Here is a 27,058-nt window from a genome sequence, read left to right as displayed (position 1 = left end):
TCTCAGTTGTGTTTCATTGATATAGTTCTCAATTCTTCTGCCAATACCGGATGATTCTTTTTTTTGATTTTTCTAGTATATTTGACTATGGGGTGGGGTAAGTTCCTCTCACCCCATTATCTTTCCTTTCTTTTCAACTTTTCTTGGGTAATTCATATATTTATTAATCCAAATTAAAATTACAAGCAATAACATTTATAATTGTAAGTATTTTGACTGGAATTGCAGTAAATTTCTAAATTGATTTGGATAAAACTTACACTATCATAATATCAAAGCCTCCAGGGAACATAGCATTCCCATTAATATTTTACATGTTCTTCATTAGAGTGTAATAGTTGTCTTCACCTAAGTCATGCTCAGGCTCTTTGTAAGTACTGATTATACATATACATTTTAATCATCCCTATGAAAAAGCATAAGAAATGACAATACTTATATTAAAACAACATGGTAAAAGAAATGGCACCCAACTTTAGAAAGAAGAAACTAGGCTCATGGATCAGATCTTTTATATTTTTCTGATTGTTTAATGTGAGGCAATAACAATTCTGAGTTTGTTTCCCCACTGGAAGATAACTCTTCTTATAGGATTACTGTGAAGATCAAATAAAGAAAACAGATAGGAACACCAGCATGTATGTGTGTGTGTATGTATGTATATATGTGTGTGTGTGTGTGTGTGTGTGTGTGTGTATGTGTATATATATATATATATATATATATATATATATATATATATATATATATATTAGAGGCCCGATGCATGAAATTCGTGCAAGAGTAGGCCCTTGCAGCCTCGGGCAGCTGCCTGGATCCCTCCCTCGAAGCCATGGTGGCTGCAGCCCTGGCTTAGTCAGGAAGCATATTACGGTTTTATTATTATAGATACTTGGCATAAAGTAGTCACTTTAAGAAATGCCATTCACACATTTATTTACTTACTATTCTCAGCAGTAAAATGGTAGGTGAGGAAGGGATTTGATGTGTTGATTTGAAGGCAAGGCCAAACTAATTATACTATTGTCCTGGACTAACAGAGTAGGTGGGATAGAGGGCTTCTGAATACCCCTGAAGCATCTGAGTAATTAATGTGTATTGATGTGGACATCAGACTAAAATGTCTCAACATCCAAAATGAAGTACAAAATTTTCCTTACATATAATTTAAAGGTGCCCTTCTAAGTTTATAAAGTTACCTTAAAAGTATGAAGATCTAGCATGACATAGGAATGAGATTAGGCCTTAAAAGTATTAAGATCTAGCATGGCATAGGAATGATATTTTTTAGTTTGACCTTGATTATTTTTAATAACTGATGGTAAAAATTGTAAGAACCATCATTTCATTAACCTAAAACTTCCAGATTGCATTCACCTGGCCAGGAAATTATTTTCCATAATTAAACTTCCAGATTTCTGTTGCCACCCAAGTATACAACTTCTATTCTGGCTTTTTAATCACACAATTTTTTTCTCCGTTTTTTTCTTATTCCTTTGCTGTAGTTCTCATGGAGCACTTTCCTGCACCGGTTTTCTTTTGTAAGCATAGTTCCACAAGGATAAGATGTATTTGTGAGTCATTTTAAACCATACCCTTTGTGTTCTCAGGTTTGAAAACCCAGTATATTTAGTCCACTTAAATAAATAGAATCTGAGGCTACTAGAAATTTAGATAAAAATTGACACCAATAATATTTAGTAGAAATCAGTAATTACATACTGAATAATAATACAAAATTCATTCATTTAGCCAGTATTAATTATACACAATGTACTAAACACTGGGGATTAAAATGTTTCTGAAGAAATAGTGCTTGTCCTCAAGAAAATTCACATCCATTGAGGAGAATGATATGTAAATATTGGGGAAAGGGCTGTAAAGTAGGCTTCCAACCCCAATGTCTGTTGTCAAGTAAGTGTAATAAATGCAGCATGCTACACCTGCCTTTGGGAGATCCACAATGCCCATTAGTATGGTAGAACTCTGTAGATAACTAACTTTGTTTACCTAGCATTTCTAAACTCTTTGAAAGAGATACTTTTAATTTGTAATAACATCTATCCCATAGAATTTATTTTCTGGTTTATACAACTGGGAAAATACTGAAAGTTGATTTTATGTTAATCATCTTTCACATATCTTAATTTTGTCATTAAATCCCTATAAGAGTTCAGAGAGGTAAGAAGTAAATATCCTTATTTCCATGTAAAGGTGAAAACCTGAGGGGTTCAATGACTCTTCTCAAGTTCACAGAAGTCAAATGGAAACTCAGCTCTTTTTAACATGAAGTCGACCCCCACAGGCCCTTTTTTTGTACTACAGAGTGACTCTAACTTTCCCAGAAGAAAGGCATAACATTTCTGGCTAGTTCACCAGAGAAACACACCCTGGAAGCCCAGAGCAGCATACAAACAAACAAACATACTTTATTCGTTTGTAATTTCTCAGTTTCTTGAGAATGTTCTTGAGTTTTCTTGTCTTTAAGTGTGCCCAAAACAAGGCAACAACTTTAAGATGGTATGTTCACCAAACCATATCATCTCCTTTTTCCTGATTAGAATTTAAGGAAGTTAAGATGAAATCATAGGGTTTAGAGTGGTTTCCAGAAGCTCTGATTCCATGTCTGGTGTTTTATATAACAATCCCATTTTCTGGGAGAAAATGAGTGTGGAATCTTTGCTCTAAGACTGAATAGCCTTTTACTGAGAGATGCTGTAATGGAACCCAAATCACTCTGCATCAAGTTGCAAGAGTTTAGCTTTCTCTCCCCATTTCCCTGGGGGAGATGGGTATTGTCGGCCTGGAGACGGCACATCTGGTGAAGGCAGCCACTGCCCTGGTCGCTTACCCTGGGAACCGTAATGAATACCTGCGGCTTTTGTCCTTTTCATTCTATTGAAAATAATGTATTGTTAGCTCAGGTTATTAGACTGTGCATTTGTCTCTCTTTTTCATCAGTTTTCTTGATAGTGGATTTAAAAAGAAACAGTTGCTACTGGTGCCATTATCAAAAGACGTTTGGGCAAGTACTGATTACCGTGTTTTTTATTAAGACTGTGGACTCATCCAATGCAGTATTTACTGGGCTTTTCCTGACTCACCTCTTAGGAAGGGGGCCCTTTATATTTGTGTTTATGTTCTAAAAAAGGAGTGCTTAATATTCTCCAGCTAAACAAAATGAGGGGACAAGCTTGTGTACGATTAGGAATAATAAGGGTCTCAGATGGCTAAACCCAGCTTCTTTTATTTTTTCTTTAAAGTGTCTTGAGAATGCTGAGAGAAAACCAAAAGATTTTCCATACATTTGTTATTACACGTTTCTTGTAAACACACAATTTTAGTAATGACAGAGTGGTGCTCCTTGCTTTTATTCTTAGTCTAGAATGCTCTTCTCTCTACTTACTCATCCTTAATACTCACTAAGGCGACATCTTCTCCAAAAGCTTTCGCAAATAACTTTTTGTATATAGTCCATCAAACAAGTTACCACTCTACACTATTGTATATGAACCTCTACTAGGCTATAAAAAGTCCAAAGATCTTTTCTTATTTTCCTTTATCCCCACTCCCATGTCTAGGGCCTTGTGCACAGCAGGTGGCAGGGGAGAAAATCCACTCAATCCACTAAGAGATACTTTCAGACAAAGATCAAGATGCACCATACACAGCATTCTGAATGTGGAAATTCATGAACTCCCTGAAAACTTTGTAACATGCTGTGTGTAAGTGCAGTCTTATGTAGAGATACTCCAGGGCTTCTATCAAATTCTCAAGTATACCAGGGACTTCAGAATAGGTTAACTCCTGGTGAAAACATCAACTTCAGTGAGGTTTCAGCTTACAACATATGACCTTTAATGATACCACCACATAAGTCTCTGTTCGTTTGGTTATGTTTTGCTGTCTTTTTCTTTAACTCCAGGAGTACCATCACCACTTACCACCATCTGAATATAGACTGAGAACCCCCTTCATGCATGACAGCAGAATTTGGAAACTGGATCAGTGAGCATTCAGTTTTCCTCTGACTCACAAGGGATTTCATATTAAAAGTAAGAGAAAACCTTGCTTAGGAACAGCCTGCACTGCATATAATAATAGAACACAATTTGTATGTGGAAGTGGTAAGATAGATTTCATTCATAAAAAAACACCATGCTTCTGGCTAGACAAATGACTGGAAGTCCCAGAGAGAAATTATCATTTTTAGTCCTGGGACACCCTTATGCTACTTACAATTTTTAAAATTTAATACGTTCACATATTCAAATGTATTGAGGTTTTTAAGCTTGTGAATGAAATTAACAACGTGCTGTGGCTGTCAACGTGATGCATTGCAATTCCCCCTGAGTGGTAGGGTTTAAAAATTAATTCAGCTCTCGCACCTGTTTGCCAGCATTCATTTGCTGAATTTCCATCACATTTAATAAGTCTCTGTGACGCAACTTGTGTCCTTTTGCCTGGGCTCCTTTAATATAGTGTTAAATTCTCACCCATCTGAAATTGAAATAATATTACAAATTTCAAACTGTTAATTAAAATGTGAACTTGAATCGTTCTGGATAAAATTGGCTTTACTCAGTGAGGTTCTTTTTAAACTTCTTTGGAGTCTCATCTAATCCCCAACTCCTACCAGGTTAAGTCTGATGACAACATGATCTCACTATGGGTGGCTGAGGCTTACAAATGCTCCTACATTAGGGAAAAAATAAAGGTGTAGGCTTGAGCAGAAAAGGTAACAAGGAACATTACCTGCTGAGATGAGATAAGAAACATGCTCAGAATTAAAGGAAAGAATGGATATTTTTCATACATTATTTTTTAATAATTCTATACTACCTATGTGTTAAAATGCTTAGTATAGATGAGACAACCTACATTGAATCATGATTCCTATTACCTATTTAGTGATCAATAGTAAATTTAATTATGAAATCTTTAAGAAGGAACTGAGGCCTACTTGCCAGATATTGTAAACTGAAAGCAGAATTGTAAGTAAAAGTTGTAGCATATTTATGACCCATAATAAGATGCTTTATTTGAACCTTTAGGAATAGTTCTCATACAGGTCTTCTCTCAACATTGGGCCATTTACACTTTCCAGAGTTAGGAGATGGTAACAGAAAAGGTGTTTAACAGTGCTCCCCTTTTTCTTGTGAGGTCAGCATACACTCACAATTAATCCTCATGCTCCAAGGTACAGTTGCCCACCTTCCTGTAGCAAAGTTAACCAACAATGTTACACTTTTCAACTGTACTATGTTGATTTTAAAAAATATATTTATCTCTTCCACTGAAATAGAAACTTCCAGAAGGCAGGAATGGTATGTTACTTCCAAAAGGCAAGACTGTATGCTATCATTTTTCTCATAACAGGCTTGTTGAAAGACTAATATTATCTAACTGAATTAAAGAATAAATGTGCAATTTCTCCAAGGTTCAATTAGCATATAGATTTTAATTAAATCAGAGATTATAAATATCTCCCTTTTTTCAACCACAATCAAGTCTAACAATGACTTGGTCACTCCCACCTTTTATTTTTTCTGCATGTTCTATCCTCCTAAATTGTTTAAGAACAGTGATTTAGATAATGCCCAATGAAGGTTTTTGATTTCTAAAAAGCTGTGTATCCATTTTGAAAAACAACATTTCATTAATTTTACTTAGGGGATTTAGCCTAGAAAGTAAGTACTCCCCCCCTCAAAAAACCCTTAAATATGCACAATAATATTTATCATATGGCTTTTTAATAATAGGCTCCACTAGAAGGTAAGCTAAAAATCTAATAATGAGATTATTAGAATATGATCAATATACATTATGTATTTCTTACTGATATGTAGTATACTGGCATAAAAATTAAGTAACATGATAAAATATCAAGTGAAAAAATAAAATTATATACATTCAAACAAAAAATGTGAGAATAGAGACAGATAAAGGGAATATGCAAAGTTATAATATTTGTGTTATGGTGGTAGAACGGTATTATAGGTTTTTAAAATTTACAATTCTTAACAATGTATGACTTATAAATGAAAATGCTTCTTTTATAATAGAGAAAATCTAATATTTTCCATATAATCATGAATTTTAATTATTTTTGCATGTTTGTATAGTAGATTCTAGCTAAGATAAATTCTCCATTTTTTTAGTTTTTGTCAAGAGCCTAGCATATGTCTACCACTAGGATAGGTAGCTTAAAAATATAATTTCTAATCATCACATCAATCTTATAAGTTAGGAACCATTATCCCTATCTTAGAGAGAATTAGAACGGCCATGTAAACTATCCAAGTTCAAACAGGAAATAGTAGGGCTGAAATTTGAATCCTAGTTTTTGTATAATTACAAAATTAATTTCTTTTTCCATTTCTCAGTGACACAGTAGAATGCAGAGACATGAACCCGGATCACTAATGCAAAGGTAATGAGGAAGTAAGACAAACAAATAAATAAACAAAAAACGATCAGTAAAGAAAAATGGGTAAGCAATATAGCAATGTAGCATATTGGCTTAATAAACCGAATCTGTCATCAAAATCCATTTTGCATCTAATGAGTACAGAGATGAAGTCAACAACTTATAAATCCTACCTGTGAGGTTATCATTCTCAGCTTCAAAATCTGAGATAAGTACCACCAGCCCATAGGGGTCTAGAGTCAGAGTCTACTCTAGACCAATCCTTTCCAGTGAACTCCACATAAACCTTAACTTTTTTAAAGGAAAAAATCACTGTGATGTATGCTGTCTCTAAAATAGTTCATTGCATAATAATAGACAATATACATTTCCATTCAACAATAATAATTCATGTTATTAATAATAACCTCATTCTCTTTTCAAAATCTAAGCCTAGAGTTTATTGTGTGAGGGTAACTTGTCATTGGCTAATGAGATGATGATATACCTTGAGTGAGTTGGCAGCCAGCCCATCCTTAGAGTTCCTTAATGTGATGAATAAAAACGGGGAGAAGCAGTGGTCGGCAAACTGCAGCTCGGCAAACCGTGGCTCGCGAGCCACATGCGGCTCTTTGGCCCCTTGAGTGTGGCTCTTCCACAAAATACCAACTTCAGCTCATGGGCCACGAAGTTTCAACTGCACTGTACGTGCGCGTCCACACGTGGTATTTTGTGGAAGAGCCACATTCAAGGGGCCAAAGAGCTGCATGTGGCTCGTGAGCCGCGGTTTGCCGACCACGGGTAAAGGAACAGCAGGAAATACTGTTTTCAATAAAAAAGGCATGCTTTTCTCACATTGCTTCCCAAGCTTCGGGTCCCTGTTCCTAGACTGCTAGCATCTCTGTGTGCTGACATCTTAACCAAGACAGCTGCTGCTTGCATTGAAAGTCTTTCCTGGTGAGTCCATTATAAATGTTTTATAGCATTCTATTCACTCAAATGCATTCATTAATCCCTCACTCAATCACCTACTCACTCACTCACTTTTATGTTTTCACTCAACAAGTTAAAAATAGATATCTACTAGAAATTGGTCTCTATTTAGCTATCCAAGAATCCTGTGAGTCAGTTATTATCATCCATATTTTGCAGATGAAAATAACAAAGATTCACAGAAGGTAAAAAATGCCCAATTTGCAAAGCGAGTAAAGGACAGAGGCAGTTCAAATCTACCTGACTTAATAGTTCTTGCTTTCTCTAACCCAGCCTGTTGACCCCTTTAACGTATTCCCTAAGAGATGGGTGCTGAGACTATTCAGGTACATGAGATATGGTCAGTCTATCCTTGAAAAAATCACCCTTTCTAAAAGGTAGACACCATGTAATGAAGCAAAAGTTCATTAGGTATATGAAGACATATTGAAAAAGTGAGCAACTTCAGGAGACGGCAAAAAGGAAAGTTCAGAAGGATCCAAAGGAATGATATATAAAATTCCGTTTTTAAATGTGTTTTTTAACTTATTTATTTCAAAGAGAGGAAGGAAAAAGGAGAGAGAGATAGAAACATCAATGATGAGAGAGAATCATTGATAGGCTGCCTCCTACTGGGTATCAAGCCTGCAACCCAAGCATGTGCACGGACTTGGAATCGAACTGTGAACTCCTGGTTCATGGGTCGATGTTCAACCACTGAGCAAAACCAGCCAGGTATAAGCCAAGTCTTGAAAAAAGTGGAGAGATTTTGGGATGGCTCGGTGGGTGGAGAAGAAAGGTGAGGAAGGATATATCCTGCAGAGGAAGATCATATACAAAAGGATGGAAGTGAGAAAGCAGAGGGTGCATTCTAGGAACAAGAATGGGAAGCAGTTTAGTGTATACATGGCCTGTGGGGAGGTAGGGGAGAGGAGAGGGTGATGGAGAAATTAGGTTAAAAAGTCAGGCAGAAGCCAGAAAATCAGGGCCTTGTTATTCATGTTAAGAAGTTTAATTTTTACTCTACAGATGATAGGGGGCCTATTAAGGATTTTAAGAAGAGGTGTGATACTATGAGATTTGAATTTTATAAATATAACTATGGTAGAGCATGGGCTGGAGGGAGCTTGGAGAAACAAAAGGTACTCAGTACAGTTAGAAGACTAAATACAGATAGCAAAGATGATAAAGCAATGGCAGTAAAAGAAACAAATACACAAACAAAAAATCAAGAAGGATTTAAGAGACAATATTGAGGCAGATTTGAAAAGTCTTAGTCTTTTCACTTCAGCTCAGGTTTACTTAAAGGTTTGGGCTTTTGGGTAAATGTGGTGAGGTGCATTGGAAACAAAATGGCATTAGGCAAGGTGAGATTTGGAAGATGGAACTTTATATGCTTGTGGGATAAACATTGCTATGTTCACGAAGTTGTGGCAAATACTGGTCTAAAGTTCAGAAGACTTGAGCTATAGATGGGCAGGCCGATGATGTAAGATCTGTGGAAACAGATGTATATGTCCATCACACGTATAGTGAGAAAGGAACCATGGATTGAACCCCAGCAAATAAATAAGTAAAATAAATAAAGGCACAAGCAAAGAAAGAAAAAGAAAACAGTACTGAAAAAGTATAATCAGAGAGGCAACAGGGAAAGAGGAGACATGCCATCATAGATAATGGGAAAGGCAAAATATTCTTCTTCATTTTAGAATTATTTGTTTAGATGTCCAATATCGCAGTAGAGTTTAGACTTCTTAGGAACATATCACAGGGATATATAGTATATAGCAATATAAATTTATAACACACACACACACATATATATCTTTAAAATTTTGCTAAAAGGCAAGAAAAGTAGAAAAAGGGAAGTCATCAAAAGTAAAGAATCAAAAAAAATGTTAGAATCAAAAGAGCAGTGCTTGTCCTGGTTTATTAAAATTTCAATGTTTTAGCAGAAAAGGTTAGTAAATTACTAGAGTGGTAAGGCTTAACAGATACCCTAGCTTGATGCTAGCAACATCAAAATTATGTTATAAAATGTCACAGTAGAAATAGGGCAATGAGCATTAAACTTATTAATAGGGCATAAATCGTGACATGAAACATGAAATTATTTTTTAAAAAGTGAGAGCGAGTGAAGGGCCTTTGTTTATTTTTTGTCTTGAAAACTCTTCTCTTATTGACTTGTCACTTGGCTTCTTATTCTTACTCTTCGCTTAAAGGACACTTCTTCAGGGAGGTCTCCCCAAAATGCCTAACCAGGCTATGTCCCCCTACTATAGTCTCTCATTTACCCTGTACTTTTTCACCACGACATTTACACAATTTATAATTTATTTGAATAATTATTTATCTCTCCCACTGAGACATGAAGAGATTAATAACTTGCTGACATCACACAACCATTAAATAGCAGAAACAGGATTTGAACGCAGCTCCGTCTGACTCTAAAGCCTGTGTTCTTCCTGCCGTGCCTCGTTGCCACAGGGAAGAGAAAAGATGGAAAAACTACTATGACAGTTTAAATCAGAGACAACACCCAAATTGGGAGATCAGGGAAGAAATCAGAAAAAATATAAAGTGGCATTTAAGCTGGGCCTTAAAGGTGACGATGTTTTCAACCAGTGGAGATGAAAGGAGAGTTTTCTTTTTTTCCAGGTGGAAGATATAGCACAGTCAAAGACATGCAAGTTAACTTAAGATAACAGTCTATTTAAAAAGACATGAATTATAGGGGACATTTTGTTTACACAGGTAGATGAAATTTTTAAAGAAAAATTAAAATTACTACTAGTTATAGCCAATTTCAAGAACTACTTCTTTGAAGCATTATTTAAATAATTGCAATCCTAAGAAGGAATCTATCAAATGAGCAGGACTGTCCAAGGCAGTTCCTTAAGCTCTGGTCACCATGCTATCACCACTTAAATACCTATGAGCCAGTGCAGCCATTTAAAACGGAGCAAGTGTAAAACTCTGCCAAACAAGGAAAAGCTATGGATAAATAAGGCAAAATTAGATCCTTTATCTTAGGGAGCTTGAATCACAGGGGGAGAGGGAGAGATAGAGAGAGAGGAGAAAGGAGGGAGCAAGACAGAAGCAATTGACAAAAGAAGCAGAAACCAAAAGAAAGAATAAAAGCAATATAAGTAGATGTCATGAGACAGTAAAAAACATAAATAAAAGATCTGAGTAAGCAGTAACCTTGAACCCTAGAAAAAAGTTAATTGTAATTGTTAGAAGCTAGACATAGAGAGTAGCCAAACCAAAATAATGGTAATTGACTAAAGCAGGGAATCAACAATGTTTTCTGCAACATTATAGTTTAATGGGGAAATTGTGTAGTACCCTAAATAACCCCTGAGTTGTTGTCTAGTCTCTCAGAGACCTGGCTATGTAGCTTAAATAACTGTCTTTCCTATTAGTATGAATAGCTTTATAACAATTTCTTCTTACTATCATGTATAGCTAATGATAATGTTTTATTACTTAAGTTTGCCTAAATGTGTCTTTGACTTCTGCAACCTAAAGTGCCTAACATGACACCTTTGCTTGGCTGGTAGATGATTAGGTAGGAAATGGGAAGGGAAGAAAGGAAAAAGCAAGCATTAAACCACATGTTGGGTTCCAGAAAAAGGATATGTATGTATAACCCACTGAAGATGCACTCGCTAGATACATTTTCTGTGTATGTTTGTATAAAATAAGCAGATGAAATAAACAGGAAGAACTGGAGATAATAGAACAAATGAGCACAAATAGGAAATAACTATACTTGCTACATTAAAAATAAATGAAAAATAATCAATACAGACTATAATAAAATAATAAGAACAAGCGTATTTTCAAAACAATAGAATTTTTAGGAATGACAAGTGAATTTAGAAATTCAACAAGTGGGTTAAACAGATTAGGTATATTTTAAGAGAAATTTGGTGAATTAGAAAAAGATCTTACCTGGATTGTAACACACAGATACAAAGAATGGGAAATATGAGAACATGGTGAATAACTATTGTACAGAACTCAAAAGAATGGGAGAAAGTAAATATGGAAAGAAATAATTTCTTATATTTCCAGGAATGAAGAAACGTTAAAGAAGCTCACTGTTTAACTAATGACCAATAAAAATAGAGTCACAACCCAGCACATGACAATTAAACATCAAAGATAGAAAAATCTTAAAGGTAGCTAGAAAAAGACCAAGTATGAAATAATGACAATTAGATCTTTCATCAATCATAAAATGCCAAGAGACAATGAAATCATACCTCAAAGCACTGAGTAAAATTAATTATAAACCTCATAACTCTATACACAACTAAATTATCATTCAAAAGTTAGGTCACAATAAAGATACATTTAGACAAAGTATGAGAATGGAGCCTCATTAAAAATGTCTCCAAATATGTACTTGGGTAAGAAGGAGAATGATCCAAGAAAGAAGTAATTTTAAGCTAAGAAAGAAAAAAAAAGTAAACATGTCGATATATGCAAAAAGGCACCAACTGTGAAGACTACTAACTAGTAAAAATTTCTTTTTGTTAATTTTGAGGTGAAAGCTATGCCTTAGTCACTTATGTTCCTTCATGAGTGCCTAGCACAAAGTGGACTCAATAAATACTTGATGATTAAATGAATGTGGAATATGTATATGAAATAAGTATCTCACCTCAATGTTGGTTTAAATTCCCTGCTTTGCTAACGAGGAAATTGAAAATACAGAAGACTAACATAGTATTGTATGACATACTGAACCTGATTTACCCTCTAGAGAACAGGAAAGATATTACAAGTGTCGGGAAAATTAAGTTTCTCTTATTATTGTAGGTTGGAGTCTACAGACCAACAGAAAGTGCCCGTATGCTGAAGAAATTGGTTGTTTATAAGATTTTTCTCTATTAGTTGTCTCTAGCCTCCCCATTTTCTAAACATCACAAAGTTATGAAGTGGACATTCACTTATTCATTCAAGAAATAATTAATTATACAATTTTATTAGCCTAATTCTGTATCAGGTCTTGAGGATGTAGCAATGAAGAAGACATGCCTAATTTTTGCTTTCATAGAGCTTATAATCCAGCTGATAAGAAAGTCATTAAATGAGTAATTATACGTTAGCAAAATGTAGAAAGTCAGCAAATGTATCCTATTGCTTACTGTGTCCTATATGCTATTATACGAAACACACGTAAGGAAAGATGATCTGTGCTTCAGGTTATAATATGAAAGAAGTGATTCCAAGTGATTAAAAATATGTGAGACAGCCCAAACCGTTTTGGCTCAATGGATAGAGCATCCGCCTGCAGACTCAAGGGTCCCAGGTTCGATTCCGGTCAAGGGCATGTACCTTGGTTGCGGGCACATACCCAGTAGGGAGTGTGCAGGAGGCAGCTGATCTATGTTTCTCTTATCGATGTTTCTAACTCTCTATCCCTCTCCCTTCCTCTCTGTAAAAAATCAATAAAATATATATTAAAAAATATGTGAGACAATATAGTGACGTAATGATTACAGGGATAAAAGAAATGAAAGCATTTGGGAAATAGTGAAACAAAAATAGAGAAGGGAAAGGCAAGTCATAAAAAGTTAACATAGATTTCTCTATTTTAAATTCTGAGAAATATCTTTTCTACATAGTCTATAATTTTTTAATTCAGCACATAGCAAAAGATGATAGAAAATAACTTGGAAGTATTATTCTTAATTTTTAGTTATGATTAAAGTTTGGACATCAAACTTTTTCCAACCATTATTCCTCCCTTCCTAGCACTAGAAATACAATATTTAATTTTCGACAACGTAGTAACATTTGTGGTTCTCTTTCTTTGACATTTTTTTGGCATGATTTGAACATTTTATACTTTGAAAATAAAAACAGATGCTTTCTTCAAAGAACATTCCCAACATACAAAAATAATAGTCAATGTCTGAAATGACTACTTTTAGGAATACTGCTGCACACTGTTGATCCTCTCAGTACTTTTTTGGGTGAAGCAAACCCATGTCATTATACCTACCATCTAGATAAAATCTGAATCATGTCAATTAAAAAAAACAAGTTGGTAGTACAATTAATATGTAAAACTACTTGATTTTGGTTCTCAAATGAAGAGCTCTTGCAAATATCTACCACCAAATTCTTAAAACTTCTGAGTAACAGTTACACGAACAAATAATCTTTCTTCTTCTTTTTTAAATCAATAAAGAGAAGAACAAAAACCAGGCTATTTATAATGATCTTTACAAAATTAATATCAATGTGAAAACTGCTAATGTGCAGAACATACAATGCCAGATCACTTTAATTTTCACTTGCAGAAGCACACAAAGTATAAAGTAATAAGAAATGGAGTAAAGAGGTAAAATGATGCATTTTCTTTTTTATTCTATAGATGAAATTTGAAATGCAGCCAGAATCAGGAAGATCTAGAGGACTTGGTTATGCTGAATTACTAATTATACTAAGAATCAGACTCAACTCAAGGTCACATTTAGGACAGAGGATCCCAAGATAATGAGGGAATTCTAGGCATTTAGAAATGTATTAGGTCCTGGGATTGGACACTGTATTGTCTGTCTTTTATTCTCTTCAACTGGCTGAAATACTACCTGATTATTTATTTTTTGTTCTTTCATCTTTTCATTTCTGCACTTGATGAGTTTCTATTGGATATCAGGGACTTTTCTTTAAATAACCATCACTTCTCCCCCTAAAAGGCTCTACTCAAAGGTCTCAATGTCTGTAAGGTCTACCCAATCTCTCTCTTCAATAACTCAAACCCTTTTGCCACATCAAAATCAATTGTTCCCTTTTTTGGTTCTCATACTTTTTTGTTCATGATTCTATTATATACAGTACTTATCTCAGGACAACAGAAGTTGCTTGTACGACTGTGTCCCACATGAGTATGTGAGATCCTGCAAGATAGAACTGTCAGCATTCTTCAGCAACAGTTCATGCTATATCTTTTAAAAAATATATATAATTTTATTGATTTCATAGAGGAAGGGAGAGGGAAAGATAGAAACATCAATGATAAGAGAGAATCATTGATTGCCTGCCTCCTGCACCCCCCCACCCCCACAGGGGATGGAGCCTGTAACCCGGGCATGTGCCCTGACTAGGAATTGAACTGTGACCTTCTGGTTCATAAGTCAAAGCTGGACCACTGAGCAATGCTGGCTGGGCAGTTCATGCTGTATCCTAATCATCAGTAAGGGATCTAGAGATGGGTTACACATAGGAGCACAGAGTCTAGAGTGAGATTACTGGCTTTCAATTCCAGCTCTACTTGACAAGAGACAAATTACCTAGCCTTTTTGTGCTTCATCTATAAAATAAGGATAAAATCCATCTGCCTGATGGGTCGTTGTTCTTATTAAGTGAGTTAACACATGAAAATAATTTAGGATAGTGCCTAGGATTCACTAATTATTAGCTAACATGATGTATTGTTATATTACCATTATAATCATTAAATTAGGCATGGCCACGCCATTTGGGATTGAAACACTCCCAGGTCCTCACTTGACACTTTCAACTGAGAATAGCCAAATTTCTTTTAGGAGGAAGAAAGATTTTCAGGTTTTTGTGTCCCCCCTGCCCCCACATTTCATTCTCTTCTGAGTTGGATTTATTGTACAGAATGTCTCTTGGGAAGATTACTTATTAAAATAAGAAATAAGTTTACTTATGAAATGTCATTTGATAATTTAGTTGGCATGAAGTTACAACGCTAACACGTACTGTGTATAACAGATTGAACTCAAGAAATTTAAAGTGACAGAAGAATAAGTGCACTAGCACAGGCAGTGGCAGTGGCAGCTGTGACTGGCGAGCCTTCTAAACTCGACAGTAGGTGTGACATCCATACCATTTTCTACCAGGGCGATAACCGAGCTCTCTGACATCGTCATTTATTTCTTAACCATGGAAATGCTAATATAAAGAGTGCTTTATGGAGAAGATGGAGGAGGTAACATGTAGATTATTGAAATAGTAAAGGGATGGTAATCTAGTCTGATTAATTTCATCAGGAAAAAGTTTATGTTCCACTAAATTAGGATGAATGTTTTATTTTATTTTTTCTTTTGAAGGCTGTTGAAAACTTTGCTGGAAAAAGACTGATTTCAGATACAACTTGAGGCACGAACCTCCAATGCTACTGTGAAAAAGATACTCCTTACGTGTACCAATGCAGAAAATGATTATTATTCTCTTTGCTAAAAATCCCATAACTCCTATAGGAAGAACAGCTTGGAATAGAAGTATCAGCCTATCACTGATCACACTGTGTGGGTATGGATAGGTATTCCTGGGGAGAAAGCCACACTCAGGGTTCTGTGTGGTGCACCTGATTGAGCTCTAGTTCTGGAAAAGAGAACTCAATGCATACAGTGTATTTGCACTTTAAAATTCACAGAGAACTTTCCAATGAATGGTCATAACAAGAATTAGCTGTCCCTATTTTCCAAATGAGTAAATGAGGATCAGAGGACATAAGTAACTTGCTCAAGTTCACAAAGCAAATAAAAGAAATAGAATGTAAGGACTTTTGAGTCTGTGACTTGGGAAATCTCACTTATTCCTCAAGCAACTTTAATTTTCCCTGAGGACTTTGATGCTCAGGGTATCTCTCCTCTTCAAAGTGAAGAGCAGACTATACTTGATTCTCAGTAACACCTAACAACTTAGACTTTCCCCCCTTTTTTCTCATTTTAGTTTGGCTGGGAATGTACACATCTTTTTTTTTTTATTGATTTATTTGTTCAACAAGCGTTCATTAAGCTTTAGCCATGTATCTAGTTCATGAGTCAGAATAAAAGTTACATAAAAGTTTCAGGCAAAGAATAATAAGTATGCACATTTTAATCAACAATAGTCAAATATATCTAAAAAGCTTCCCCATTTCCTTTTTTCATTCAAAAATTGATATTATAAGCCTCCTGTGATTTTTTTTATTATCAGTGAATTAATTATCTATTTTGTGAACTTGAATCTAAACCCCAATGATCTGAAAAGTGATTGGTATATTTCTTTGATTTTGGCATCAGATTGGAAACTGAGAGTGAATATCAATATTATTTTAAGAAAAAAATAATTAGTAGGGTTATGTTTGCTAAACAAAAATAACAATGATCATCATCATAAGTATTATTCACTTCCACTTCAAGATGAGAAAGATGAAGTTCTGTTCAAGTTTATATAGAAAGTAAGTTGTAGAACCAAAAGTTAAACTAATATATTTTATTAAGCTAGATTTAATTTAACAATTAAGATTAAATGGTGATTTCCTTGATGTATCGACAGAATGGAAAGAGCAACAGAATACAGATTAGCTCTTACATAGAATATGGACAGCTTATTGAGGAAAATAAATCAGACTTCTTACTCAAAGAGATGACTAGCATCAATCCTGTTTTTAAGGCTACACAAATCAAATATACATTAATTCTGCAAAGTCTAGACCACAGCCATTTTTTTCAAAATTAAGTGCATAAGTCTTTTTTTTTTTTTTTGCTGAAGAGCTTGAGAGTTTTTATATGTATAGTTTCTCATTTTCTAAGCTTTCTAATTAATAAAACATATTTTTTCAGAGTTTTACTTTTATTCACAGTATCACTAAAGAATGAGGGAGGAAATAGATGTTATTTCACTTTGAAGATGAATAAACTAAAGTACTGGGAGGGCAATGTGATTTTCTAATTTATTTGAGTGTTGATATTAGACCATATTGGTATGGGGGAGTCATGGTTCATGAGACCAAACATCAACTTTTTACTAACATTGATGTTATTTCACTGACTACAAACTTTATAACAGCAGAATCTTCCTGATCTCTGTGCATTTTATTTATTTTATACATTAACCTTGAAAAAATAGTTACTAAATGCCTTCTTAGGGAGGAAACTGTAAGAAGCACTGTGGACTCAGTCATGAGTAAGGAAGTCACAGCAGTGGCCTCACAATATTTATCATCTAGAGCAGTGCATCTAATAAAACTATGATCCACATGTTATCTTCTATAGTAACGTTAAAAAACAAACAGGTATAGTTAATTTTAATACTGTACTTAACACAAAAATATTGAAAACATTACAATTTCAAGGTATAATGAAGATGCAAATTTTTGAGATACATTCAATTCTTTTCTCATACTAAGTCTATATGTATATACTTAACTATATTATATAATTCTACACTTGCATCAGCTTTTTCTACTTGCCACACATTCATAACTTCAGACTACAATAAATAAGAAGGTTTTTCACTACAAAAATAGGCTTCTTAAACCATGTTGTTATTCAGTCACTTACTGGTCTATAAGCTTCATGAACACAGAGGATCTATCTGATTCTCTCCCCAATCTATTCTTAGTACTCAGTATAATGCCCTGGTATATAGCAGCGTCTCCTGAATCATTTTTTTTAAATAAATGAGCTTTAAAATGTAATTTCATTGTTCTATTTTCTCTTTACTAAAGAATTCTATCATCATCAATAAAGTTTTATTAGAGGTTGATATGAGCCATAAAAATAGACTCATTAGGGAGAACTCAAATCTTTTAGTGGAATTTACTAAAATGGGGTTTTATATACACATATATGATTATCATCACTTTTACTATATCATTTGTCATAACCCCAGTATGTTTTTCATATCATATCTTCCTGAAAACACTTACATTGTTTCTATTCTACATCTTCATGTAACTCCTATCTAAACAGTGTTATTTCCCCAAGTTTGCTGAGTAGGAACCTTAGACAGAAAAGTTAATTTCTTAAAGGCAGATTCCCAATTATGCCTCAAATTCACAAGCTTCCAAACTCTAGATTAGTACTGATGCTGCTATTAATTAGGCTGTACCTTTGAAGAAACTGTTGACACTCTCTGTGCCTCAGTTTCTTCAGTTACCAGATAAGATTTTTTTCACTGAAAGACCTCTAGAACACCCTCATTTCAAGTCCTCATTTTCAGCACCATAAAATTCTGGACTTACTTGTGAATAGAAAAAAAAATGTGACATCTCACTGCCCTTCTTTTCAATATGAGAGACAGAACTAGTTAATGTCTGATGGAAAAGATAAGGTGCAGACATGTGAGTGAGTATGGAGTGAGGAAAAAGAAAGGGAGACGAGATGAGGGTGAATTTAATGTTAGCCTGCTAGTATAAACTCTTTATGGGGAAAAATCTCATGAAATATTTTATGTTGACATAACCTATGAGAATTTTGCAATTACTTGCCTTAAGGAAGTTGCTCAATGTTAAATTTCAAGAGCCCTGAGGTATGCTACTTAAAAAATTGAAGATTTAGTCAACTTTTTATATTTTATTAGCATAACTAAGAATATATTTTTATGAAATCATGTCATAAGACAATTGCTATATGATCTTTAAATCTTGATCTGAATAAATGCATAATTAAGTTTTATTCCTTAAACTATGGATAATATTAAGATAGAGGCAACCAATACTAGGAGCTTTCTATAAGCTTTTTCCTATGTCTTTAGCTATTTAATTAACTTAAGAGAAACCACTGAAAAGAAATCTTAATACATTTGGTAAATAAAAAAGATGTATGGCTTCAGAAGGTCCAAAAAGACAAATAATTTACCACTGGAATTCTGTGAAATAACAACTGCAGAAGTTGTATTTTTGTCTAGGGAAACTTTCATCATGAAATACAGCTGTGAGACAACTTTGGCTTCAAACAGAAAGGCTATAATAAAGCGCCTCCTAGCTAGACTTAGGTTCAAGAGGTTTATGGTGGCAAACAGCAAAAAAAGATGAAATGTTTCAATAAGCCCCTCAGGCTGATTTAGTTTAGCATTCACCAAGTGGAATAACCTATACATCACATACCCTTTGTTAGCCGGGTGTTTAGAATAGATGTATGAGTCACTGGATTTTATTTTAGCAGTTGGGCAATGCAATTCTCCTTTCGCCCAAAATATTAAAATGCAGAAATGTGAAACTGAAGGTAATGTCAGATCTTATACAGGATGCTTATCAAGCACTATGATGAATCAAGGAATTTTTTTGCTCTTGTTATTCCACGCTTCACCTTGGTAGGCACAAATGATAAATTATCTCATGTAAAAAAATCTATTATTAAACTAATCAGCAAACTACAGTATATTTTAAAATTGTGTGTGGGGGAGAGGTGTTGGGGGTGGGGAGGAAGCTTGCAAAACCAAAGATTTTAGGCAAGATTCACTCCTGCATGATTTTAAGTACAAATGAAACCCTTTGGGAGTTTGGGGGATTAATATATATATATTCTTTTTTTTTCTCCCTCTCAGACACTGTTCAGAATTAATGAGGGTACCTGCGACGATGCTGGCAAGCTGCTGGGTTCTGGTGATGGGGTAGATGCTGCGTGCCTGAACGATTGCTGAAGCGATTTTCTTGGCATGCCTCTCCTCCCCGTATGTTCTCAGGATGGATGCAAGTGCCTGTTGATCTAAGGCGTTCACAACATCAGCTGCGGTGGGCATGTCAGGGTACCTGCGCACAAGAAGAACCAATTAGTTCATTGACGTCAGTTTCATTGACAAGAGGTGAAACTTCAGAGTACTGAGACATAAAGTCAGGCATACAAACATAGGCTAAGAGAGCTTCTGAGGTTTTTAAAGTCAAAGACTGAAATCTTACAGGGATAAAATAAGCTTTCCGTCATTAGAGCAAGTGGGGACTCTGTGTGTGAGGTTCATCAAGGTCAAGGGAGCAGGAAATTAAAATAGTTTACTAACCTTTAATTCACAAAGAAGTGACTGCTCATGCAGATTTTCCCTAAACTAAAATAGCAGAAATATTTGGATTTAGTTTGTTCAAAACTTAAATTGTTGCTTGAACATTTTTTCTGTATAGAAGTAACAAGGGTACTAACTGATACTTAAATGAGTCTCAATCTCAGGAACTTAAATAAACCCGAGACTGTCCAATAACCAACTACTTATATTATTGGAGTACAAACTGACTTAGAAAATCATTACAGGAGTCCCACCTTATCCCAGGGAATACATCCAAGACCCCACCAGAAACTTGAAACCACGATAGAACCAAGTCCTATACATACTATGTTTTTTCCTATACATACATACATACATACATACATACATACATACATACACTCTATTGCACCTTTGGTGTATGTGAATTACCAGCATCACTACTCTTGTACTTTGGGGTCATTATTAAGTAAAATAAAAGTTACTTGAACACAAGCACTGTGATACCACTATAATTGATCTGATAACCCAGATGGCTACTAAGCACCTAATGAGTGGTTAGCATATATAGCATAGATATGCTGGACAAAGGAATGATTCACATCCCAGGCAAGAGAGTGTGGGATTCCACAAGATTTCATCTTGCTCTGCAGAATGGTGCGCAATTTAAAGCTTATGAATTGCTTATTTCTGGTGTTTTCCAATTAATAGTTTCAGGCCATGGTTGACCTCAGGTAACTGAAAGGGGAGAAAGTGAAACCAGGGATAAGGAGGACTACTGTACAAGAAGATACTGTTGGTCAGCCTCCCTCACAAAAACTAGAACAATGTTAATGATAATAATGTGTATTATTTCAAATATTTAACAATACTGGCTTCTACTTCCAGGACAAAAGACATCATGGGATAACACTTGGTAATCAGCAAACAGTACTAAACAAGCCTAGATGGTAATTTCAGGTGAAGAAGACAAAGAAATATCAAACTGTGCCCAAATAAGTCATAGTAACAGGAAACAGAATTCACTTTGTCAGACCATGCCAGCATACCTTACTTTAGTAAAATGGATCCAGGAATTCTAAGTGATGAGTTAACCGAGACCTTACTTATTAGAAAGATAGCTTTGCTAATAGTATAGTTACTACTCGTGTAGTTAATATGTTGGATTGATTGTTGGTACCACATTGTGAGAAATTTAACAAAGATATGACATCTTTAAGAACTGAGGATCAAATTAAATCCTTCCTTAAATATACTTCATTGCACCTCGTTAGAATGCCTAGGTCCTCCAGGAGAAAATTTTTTTATCCTTGGCTTGTCCCCTATTTTGCCATCATCTCCATCTCCATCTCCATCTCCATCTCCATCTCTCTCTCTCTCTCCCTCTCTCAAATCTTTTTTTGTTTCCTGGATGCATGGCACCCCCAGAGCAATGAACATCCTACATGGTAGTCTGGTTTCTATATCAATAGGCTTTGCTCCTTCAATAATAGCTTTAAGGATAAAGATTTGGTCTTTAGAGTCAAACTGGCCTAGATTAGAATCCTGGCTTTACTATTGGGTAAGCTTGTTAATATAGTGGAGCCTCAATTTCCTCAATTTCTAACCTGTGAATGAAAGTAACAATGCTTACCTCATAGAATTATTGAGAGAGTTAAGGGTGCATATGATCATAAACACATAGTATAACAGCCCATAGGGAAGCTCAATGCCTGTCCATGTCCCTTGGATTTTTCCCATTCCTGGATTTGCCAATCATCATTTTTGGCATAATCGACACAATCCCTGCTAGATCTTACCTAGTTGTAAATTCAACTGCCCAAACCACTGAGTATTAGAATGAACCTTGTGAACGATGATAAATTCAGATTCCATAGTATGAATTTCACCTCAAATCGGACAGTTCTAAAATTAGTATGGATGTACTTAGCAATTTTTGACAATACCTTTCTACTTTCAAGTATGAAAATAAAAAATGTTTTTTCTTCAATATAGTTCAGTGGATAATAGGCATAATTTTATTTTATCTAATGTTAGTACAAGGCCAAAGGGGGAACACGCTGAAAGCCAGAGGGCTTCTAGGAGGCTTCAGAATAGGCATTTATATGGTGTAGAAGTCAAGATACAGCCCTAGCTGGTTTGAATCAGTGGATAGAGCGTTGGCCTGTGGACCAAAGGTTAAGGACACATACCTTGGTTACAGGCTCCTCCCAGGCCCAGGCCCTGGTCAGGACTCCTGCAGGAGGCAACCAATCGATGTGTTTCTCTCACATCGATGTTTCTCTCTGTCTTTCCCTCTCTCTTCTACTCTCCCTAAAAAAATGGAAAAATATCCTCAAGTGCGGATTAACAAAAACAATAACAACAAAAAGTCAAGATACAGAATCTGTTCCCCACCCCAACTTAATAGGTTAAGGGATTTCATCAGTCCTCCAGAGGTCACGGACTTTCAAAGAAAATATTAACCTAAGTGTGAATTTATTTATTGCCTTATAGTGAAGACTACACCTGACAACAGGGCTATACCCACAGGTCCTTGAATCTGCTAATTTCTTTCTGCTGCATGAAACCTTATTATGATCTAAAAGCTGTTGTTGAAATTGGGATAGCACAAACCAAACTATGCTGTAAGATTCTAATGTTCAATGGCAACAAGTTAAGAAAGCCTGTTGCATCCACATTCAACACAGGGACATACCAGCCTCCATGATTTGACTGACCACTTCCCCTCTCCCATAGCACCACTTGGATTAGCAATGCACTTGTTTACATCTCTGACTCTTCTTTTTCTATAAATTCATGTGAATCAACTCCCACTTTCTGAACAGCACATACTTTCTCCAGATCTGTTAATATTTGTGGCTAAGTTACAATCTATGCTATCTCAATGGAAGTCTACCTGCTTTTTAAGATATTTTCTCAACTCTAAATCTCATCCATTACATATTAAGAGTTTCTCAAAGGCAATCTTATTTTCATGTTCTTAAGGGGAGAATCTCGGGAACCCTGATTCTCACACTAAAATTTGCTGACAAATCTTTACATTAACAATATGGGGGTTTACTACTATTAACTAGAAGCTTTGTTCATTGTATTTCAGAAGGCATCCTCCTTAGCAAGACATCAAGAACAGCCGAAATTTGCTTGAGATTTTAGTATCTCTGCTAAACCTCAATCTGCAAACATGAAAAAATATTTGACCTTCACTATTAGTCACTGGTTTTTAAAAGATTTTTATTATTTTCTTTTATGATCACATTCTCCATTCTATGAATGCCAACTTGAGCAAAAGAAGGTTTAAGACTCAGAACAAAAAGGTTCTGACAAGTATGGGTCACAATCTCTGTTAAAAGGTCATATCAAAGCACGACTGTCCATAAAAAAAGATAATCAGTGTGAAAGTTATCCTCCTCACTAGTTTGTGTAGACAGCAATGGTTTTTCTTTCAGAATCCCAAATCTAGAGAAACACTGAAAGCTTTAATGAGTATCAAACAAAACTGATTTATTATATATGGATAGTGTTGGGTATGGCGTGTAATGGGAATTCTGCAGTCTTAAAGGGAAATTAAATTCAGAGTGCTTTTGAGAAATCGATTTCTTGTTGTGTGGAGAAATGCTTTATTGATACTCACCTGCCACCATCCATTCTCATGTCCAAAGGGCCATCATTCCGAAGGGAAAAACCTCTTTCAGGAGCATCAAATTGCATGGAGGAACATCCAAGATCGAAAAGAACTCCATCCAGCGTTCCTGGCTGCACTCCAGCTTTCATTAATAAGCCTTCGGCCTGGCTGAACTGGCCTAGCATAGCTCGGATCTGTTTACTGTGGACAAACCCAGGAGATGAAGAAAACACTGTTACACAAAAGTCTTTTCTAAGGTCTATGGTCAATGGAAGCAGCACATCCTATTATTAAATGATTTAACCCATACATATTTACTAAGTGCCAACAGCATGCTTAATACTATATAAAGACAGATGGGTACGGAAACTCTACATCTTTGGTTCCAACACCAGAGTTGATTTAATGTAATTTTATTCTTGCTAATGAACACAATTTGTTTTATGCTTTTGTGAAGGTATATAATAAGATGATAATTTTAAAAATTTCCTTTGTCAGGCCAAGTATTTATTTTTTTCTTTAAAAAATTATTAAATCTATGTGTCAGGAAAAGAAGCATATACAAATCTATAAAAAGAATAAATTTAGAGATAACAAATGCTGGTAAGGATGTGGAGAAAAGGGAACTCTTGTGTACTGTTGGTTTGAATGTAAACTAATATAGCCACTAGTATAGAGGTTCCTAAAACAAATTAAAATTAGAACTGCCATGTGATTCAGCAATTCCACTTCTAAGAATATATCCAAAGGAAATGAAAACACCATTGTGAACAGTTATCTGCACCCCCACCATGTTTATAACAGCATTATTTGCAATAGCCACGACATGGAAACAACTTAAGTGTCCATCAGTGAATGAATAGATAAAGAAGTTACAAAATATTATTCTGCCATAAAAAATAAGAAAATCATGCCATTTGCAACAACAAGGATGAAATGATGCTAAGTAAAATAATTAAGAAAAAGATAAATTATGATTGCACTTATATGTGGAGTCTAAAAAAGAGAGAGAGGAACCCAAATTCACAGAAGAAGAGATCAGATTCATGGTTATTAGAGGCAAGAGATGGGGTAGGGAATTTGGATGAAGGTGGTCAAAAGGTACAAACTTTCAGATAAATAAGTACTATGGATGTTTGTACAACTGATTACTACTGGTAGTTTACACCAGTGGTTCCCAAACTTATTTGGCTTACCGCCCCCTTTCCAGAAAAAATATTACTCAGCGCCCCCTGGAAATTAATTTTTTTTTTAATTTTAATAGCAATTAAACAGAAAGATATATGTATTAATGTTTCTACCTCTTTCATAAAATATAGTAAAGAAAGGTGTAAATTAGAAACATTAAAGTTTGAAATTATGAAACTATTTATTGAACTCAGAATAGAAAGGTAATACAAAAAAAGTTAAAACAAATGCACCTGTGGCCATCACCGCCCCCCTGGATCGCTGCAACGCCCACCAGGGGGCGGTAGCACCCACTTTGGGAATCACTGGTTTACACTGATGTATGGTATATATGAAAGCTGCTAAGAAAGTAACTCCTGCCCTGGCCGGTGTGGCTCAGTTGATTGGAGCATCATCCGATGCACCTAAAAGTCACAGGTTTAATTCCTGGTCAGGGCACATACCTAGATTGTGGGTTCGACCCCCAGTCAGGCGCATGTGGAAGGCAGCCAATGGATGTTTCTCTCTCACACATTGGTGTTTTTATTTCTCTCTCTCTGAAAAAGTCAATAAACGTGTCTTCAGGTGAGGATTAAAAAGAAAGTAACCCCTAAGAACTCTCATTCCAAGGAACAGTATATATAAGTCAAATCATTATACTGTACAACTTAAACTTATACAGTGATGTATGTCAATTATTGTCTCATAAATTTAATGAGTAAGCCAATTTAAATACAATAAGAAATAAAACAGAAATCACCAGAAAAAGATGTCAAACATCTTTAAGCCAACCATGTTAACTTTCTCCATATTTTCCCTATAATTTACAATAGCAGTGCTGTGAAGCTGCACATCTGAAGAATGAAACTGTACCTAAAATAAATGCCATCTTGCAGAAGCAATGTTTCAGCTCTCAGCAGGGATCTGGAGTGAATGAGCATTCAAAATCAACAGAATGGCAAGAAGTTGGGATCACCTTGCAGCTATACTAATTCTCCTTCCTACACAAAGTGAGATGCTGCCTTCAGGGTTCTTCTGAAGCCTTAGGGCAACTGGCATGCATTTGGAAAGAGAACGAGAAGAGAAAAATTGGGCAATATTCCCAAGACCTCATTCCCTCCATCTACAGGTGGGTAGGGTGAGTGTGGATTTTGACAGTGTTGGGGAATTTATATTTATGTTTTATTTATACACAGGGTGTCCCAAAAAGTGTATACACACTCTAACAGATGCTAGCTCAATTCTGAAAATGAAATGTATTTTAATAAACACTGCTTTTATAATTATTCAAAGTGTGTGTATACATTTTTGGGGGACACCCTATATTATGTCATTTAAGAAGGAATTCACGGATCATTGTGTGTGTGTTTTTATTTTATTTTAATGAAGACAGCTATTTTCAGATTCACTCACCAATTATTTGGAGGTATATAATGATTAATAAAATGATTAAAAAGGCATGACATTCTGAGCTTTGAGCTGAAAGAAAGAAATGAATAAATAGTTTGCATAATGATCTGATAGGTGGTAACTGACAGTGGACAGATAAACAAATTGCTACGTCTTTATAGGCATACTCGTTTTATTGCACCTTGCTTTACTGTGCTTTGCAGATACTGTTTTTGGTGTTTTTTTTTGTTTTTGTTTTTTTAACAACTGAAGGTTTCTGGCAACCTGGCATCCAGCAAGTCTAACAGTGCCATTTTTCCAATAGCATGTGCTGATTTGGTGTCTCTGTGTCACTACATTTTGATAATTCTTGTAATATTTTAAACTTTTTCATTATGATTATATTTGCTACAGTAATCTATGATCAGTGATGTCTGATGTTACTATTGTAATTGTTTTAGGGTGCCACAAATCATACCAATATAAGATGGTGAACTTTATTAATAAATGTTGTGTGTGTTCTGACTGCTCCATTGACAAGCCATTCTCCCATCTCATACTCTTTCCTTGGACCTTCCTATTCTGTGACACACAACAATATTGAAATTAAGCAGCCAACTAATTACCCTACAATGTTCTCTGAGTGTTCCAGGGAAAGGAAGAATTATACATCTCTCACTTTAAGTGAAAAGCTATATATGATTAAGCTTAGTGAGGAAGGAATGACAATACTGAAACAGTCCTAAAGATAGGCCTCTTGC

General features: G+C 35.2%; 1 protein-coding gene across 1 annotated transcript in view; it reads right to left on the bottom strand.

Annotated features, from left to right (window-relative positions):
- METTL15 (methyltransferase like 15) overlaps window positions 1-27,058 on the bottom strand; it is a 168,672-nt gene that overhangs the window by 13,291 nt on the left and 128,323 nt on the right. The window contains exons 5-6 of the mRNA XM_006091602.3: window positions 23,751-23,942; window positions 19,714-19,892 (exon numbers count right to left, since the gene is read on the bottom strand). Of these exons, the coding sequence (XP_006091664.1) occupies window positions 19,714-19,892; window positions 23,751-23,942 (371 nt within the window). The remainder of the gene's footprint in view (window positions 1-19,713; window positions 19,893-23,750; window positions 23,943-27,058) is intronic.

The sequence above is a fragment of the Myotis lucifugus genome, unplaced genomic scaffold (assembly GCF_000147115.1).
Source record: "Myotis lucifugus unplaced genomic scaffold, Myoluc2.0 scaffold_92, whole genome shotgun sequence".
Classification (NCBI taxonomy): domain Eukaryota; kingdom Metazoa; phylum Chordata; class Mammalia; order Chiroptera; family Vespertilionidae; genus Myotis; species Myotis lucifugus.
This window is presented reverse-complemented; position numbering and strand designations above follow the sequence as displayed.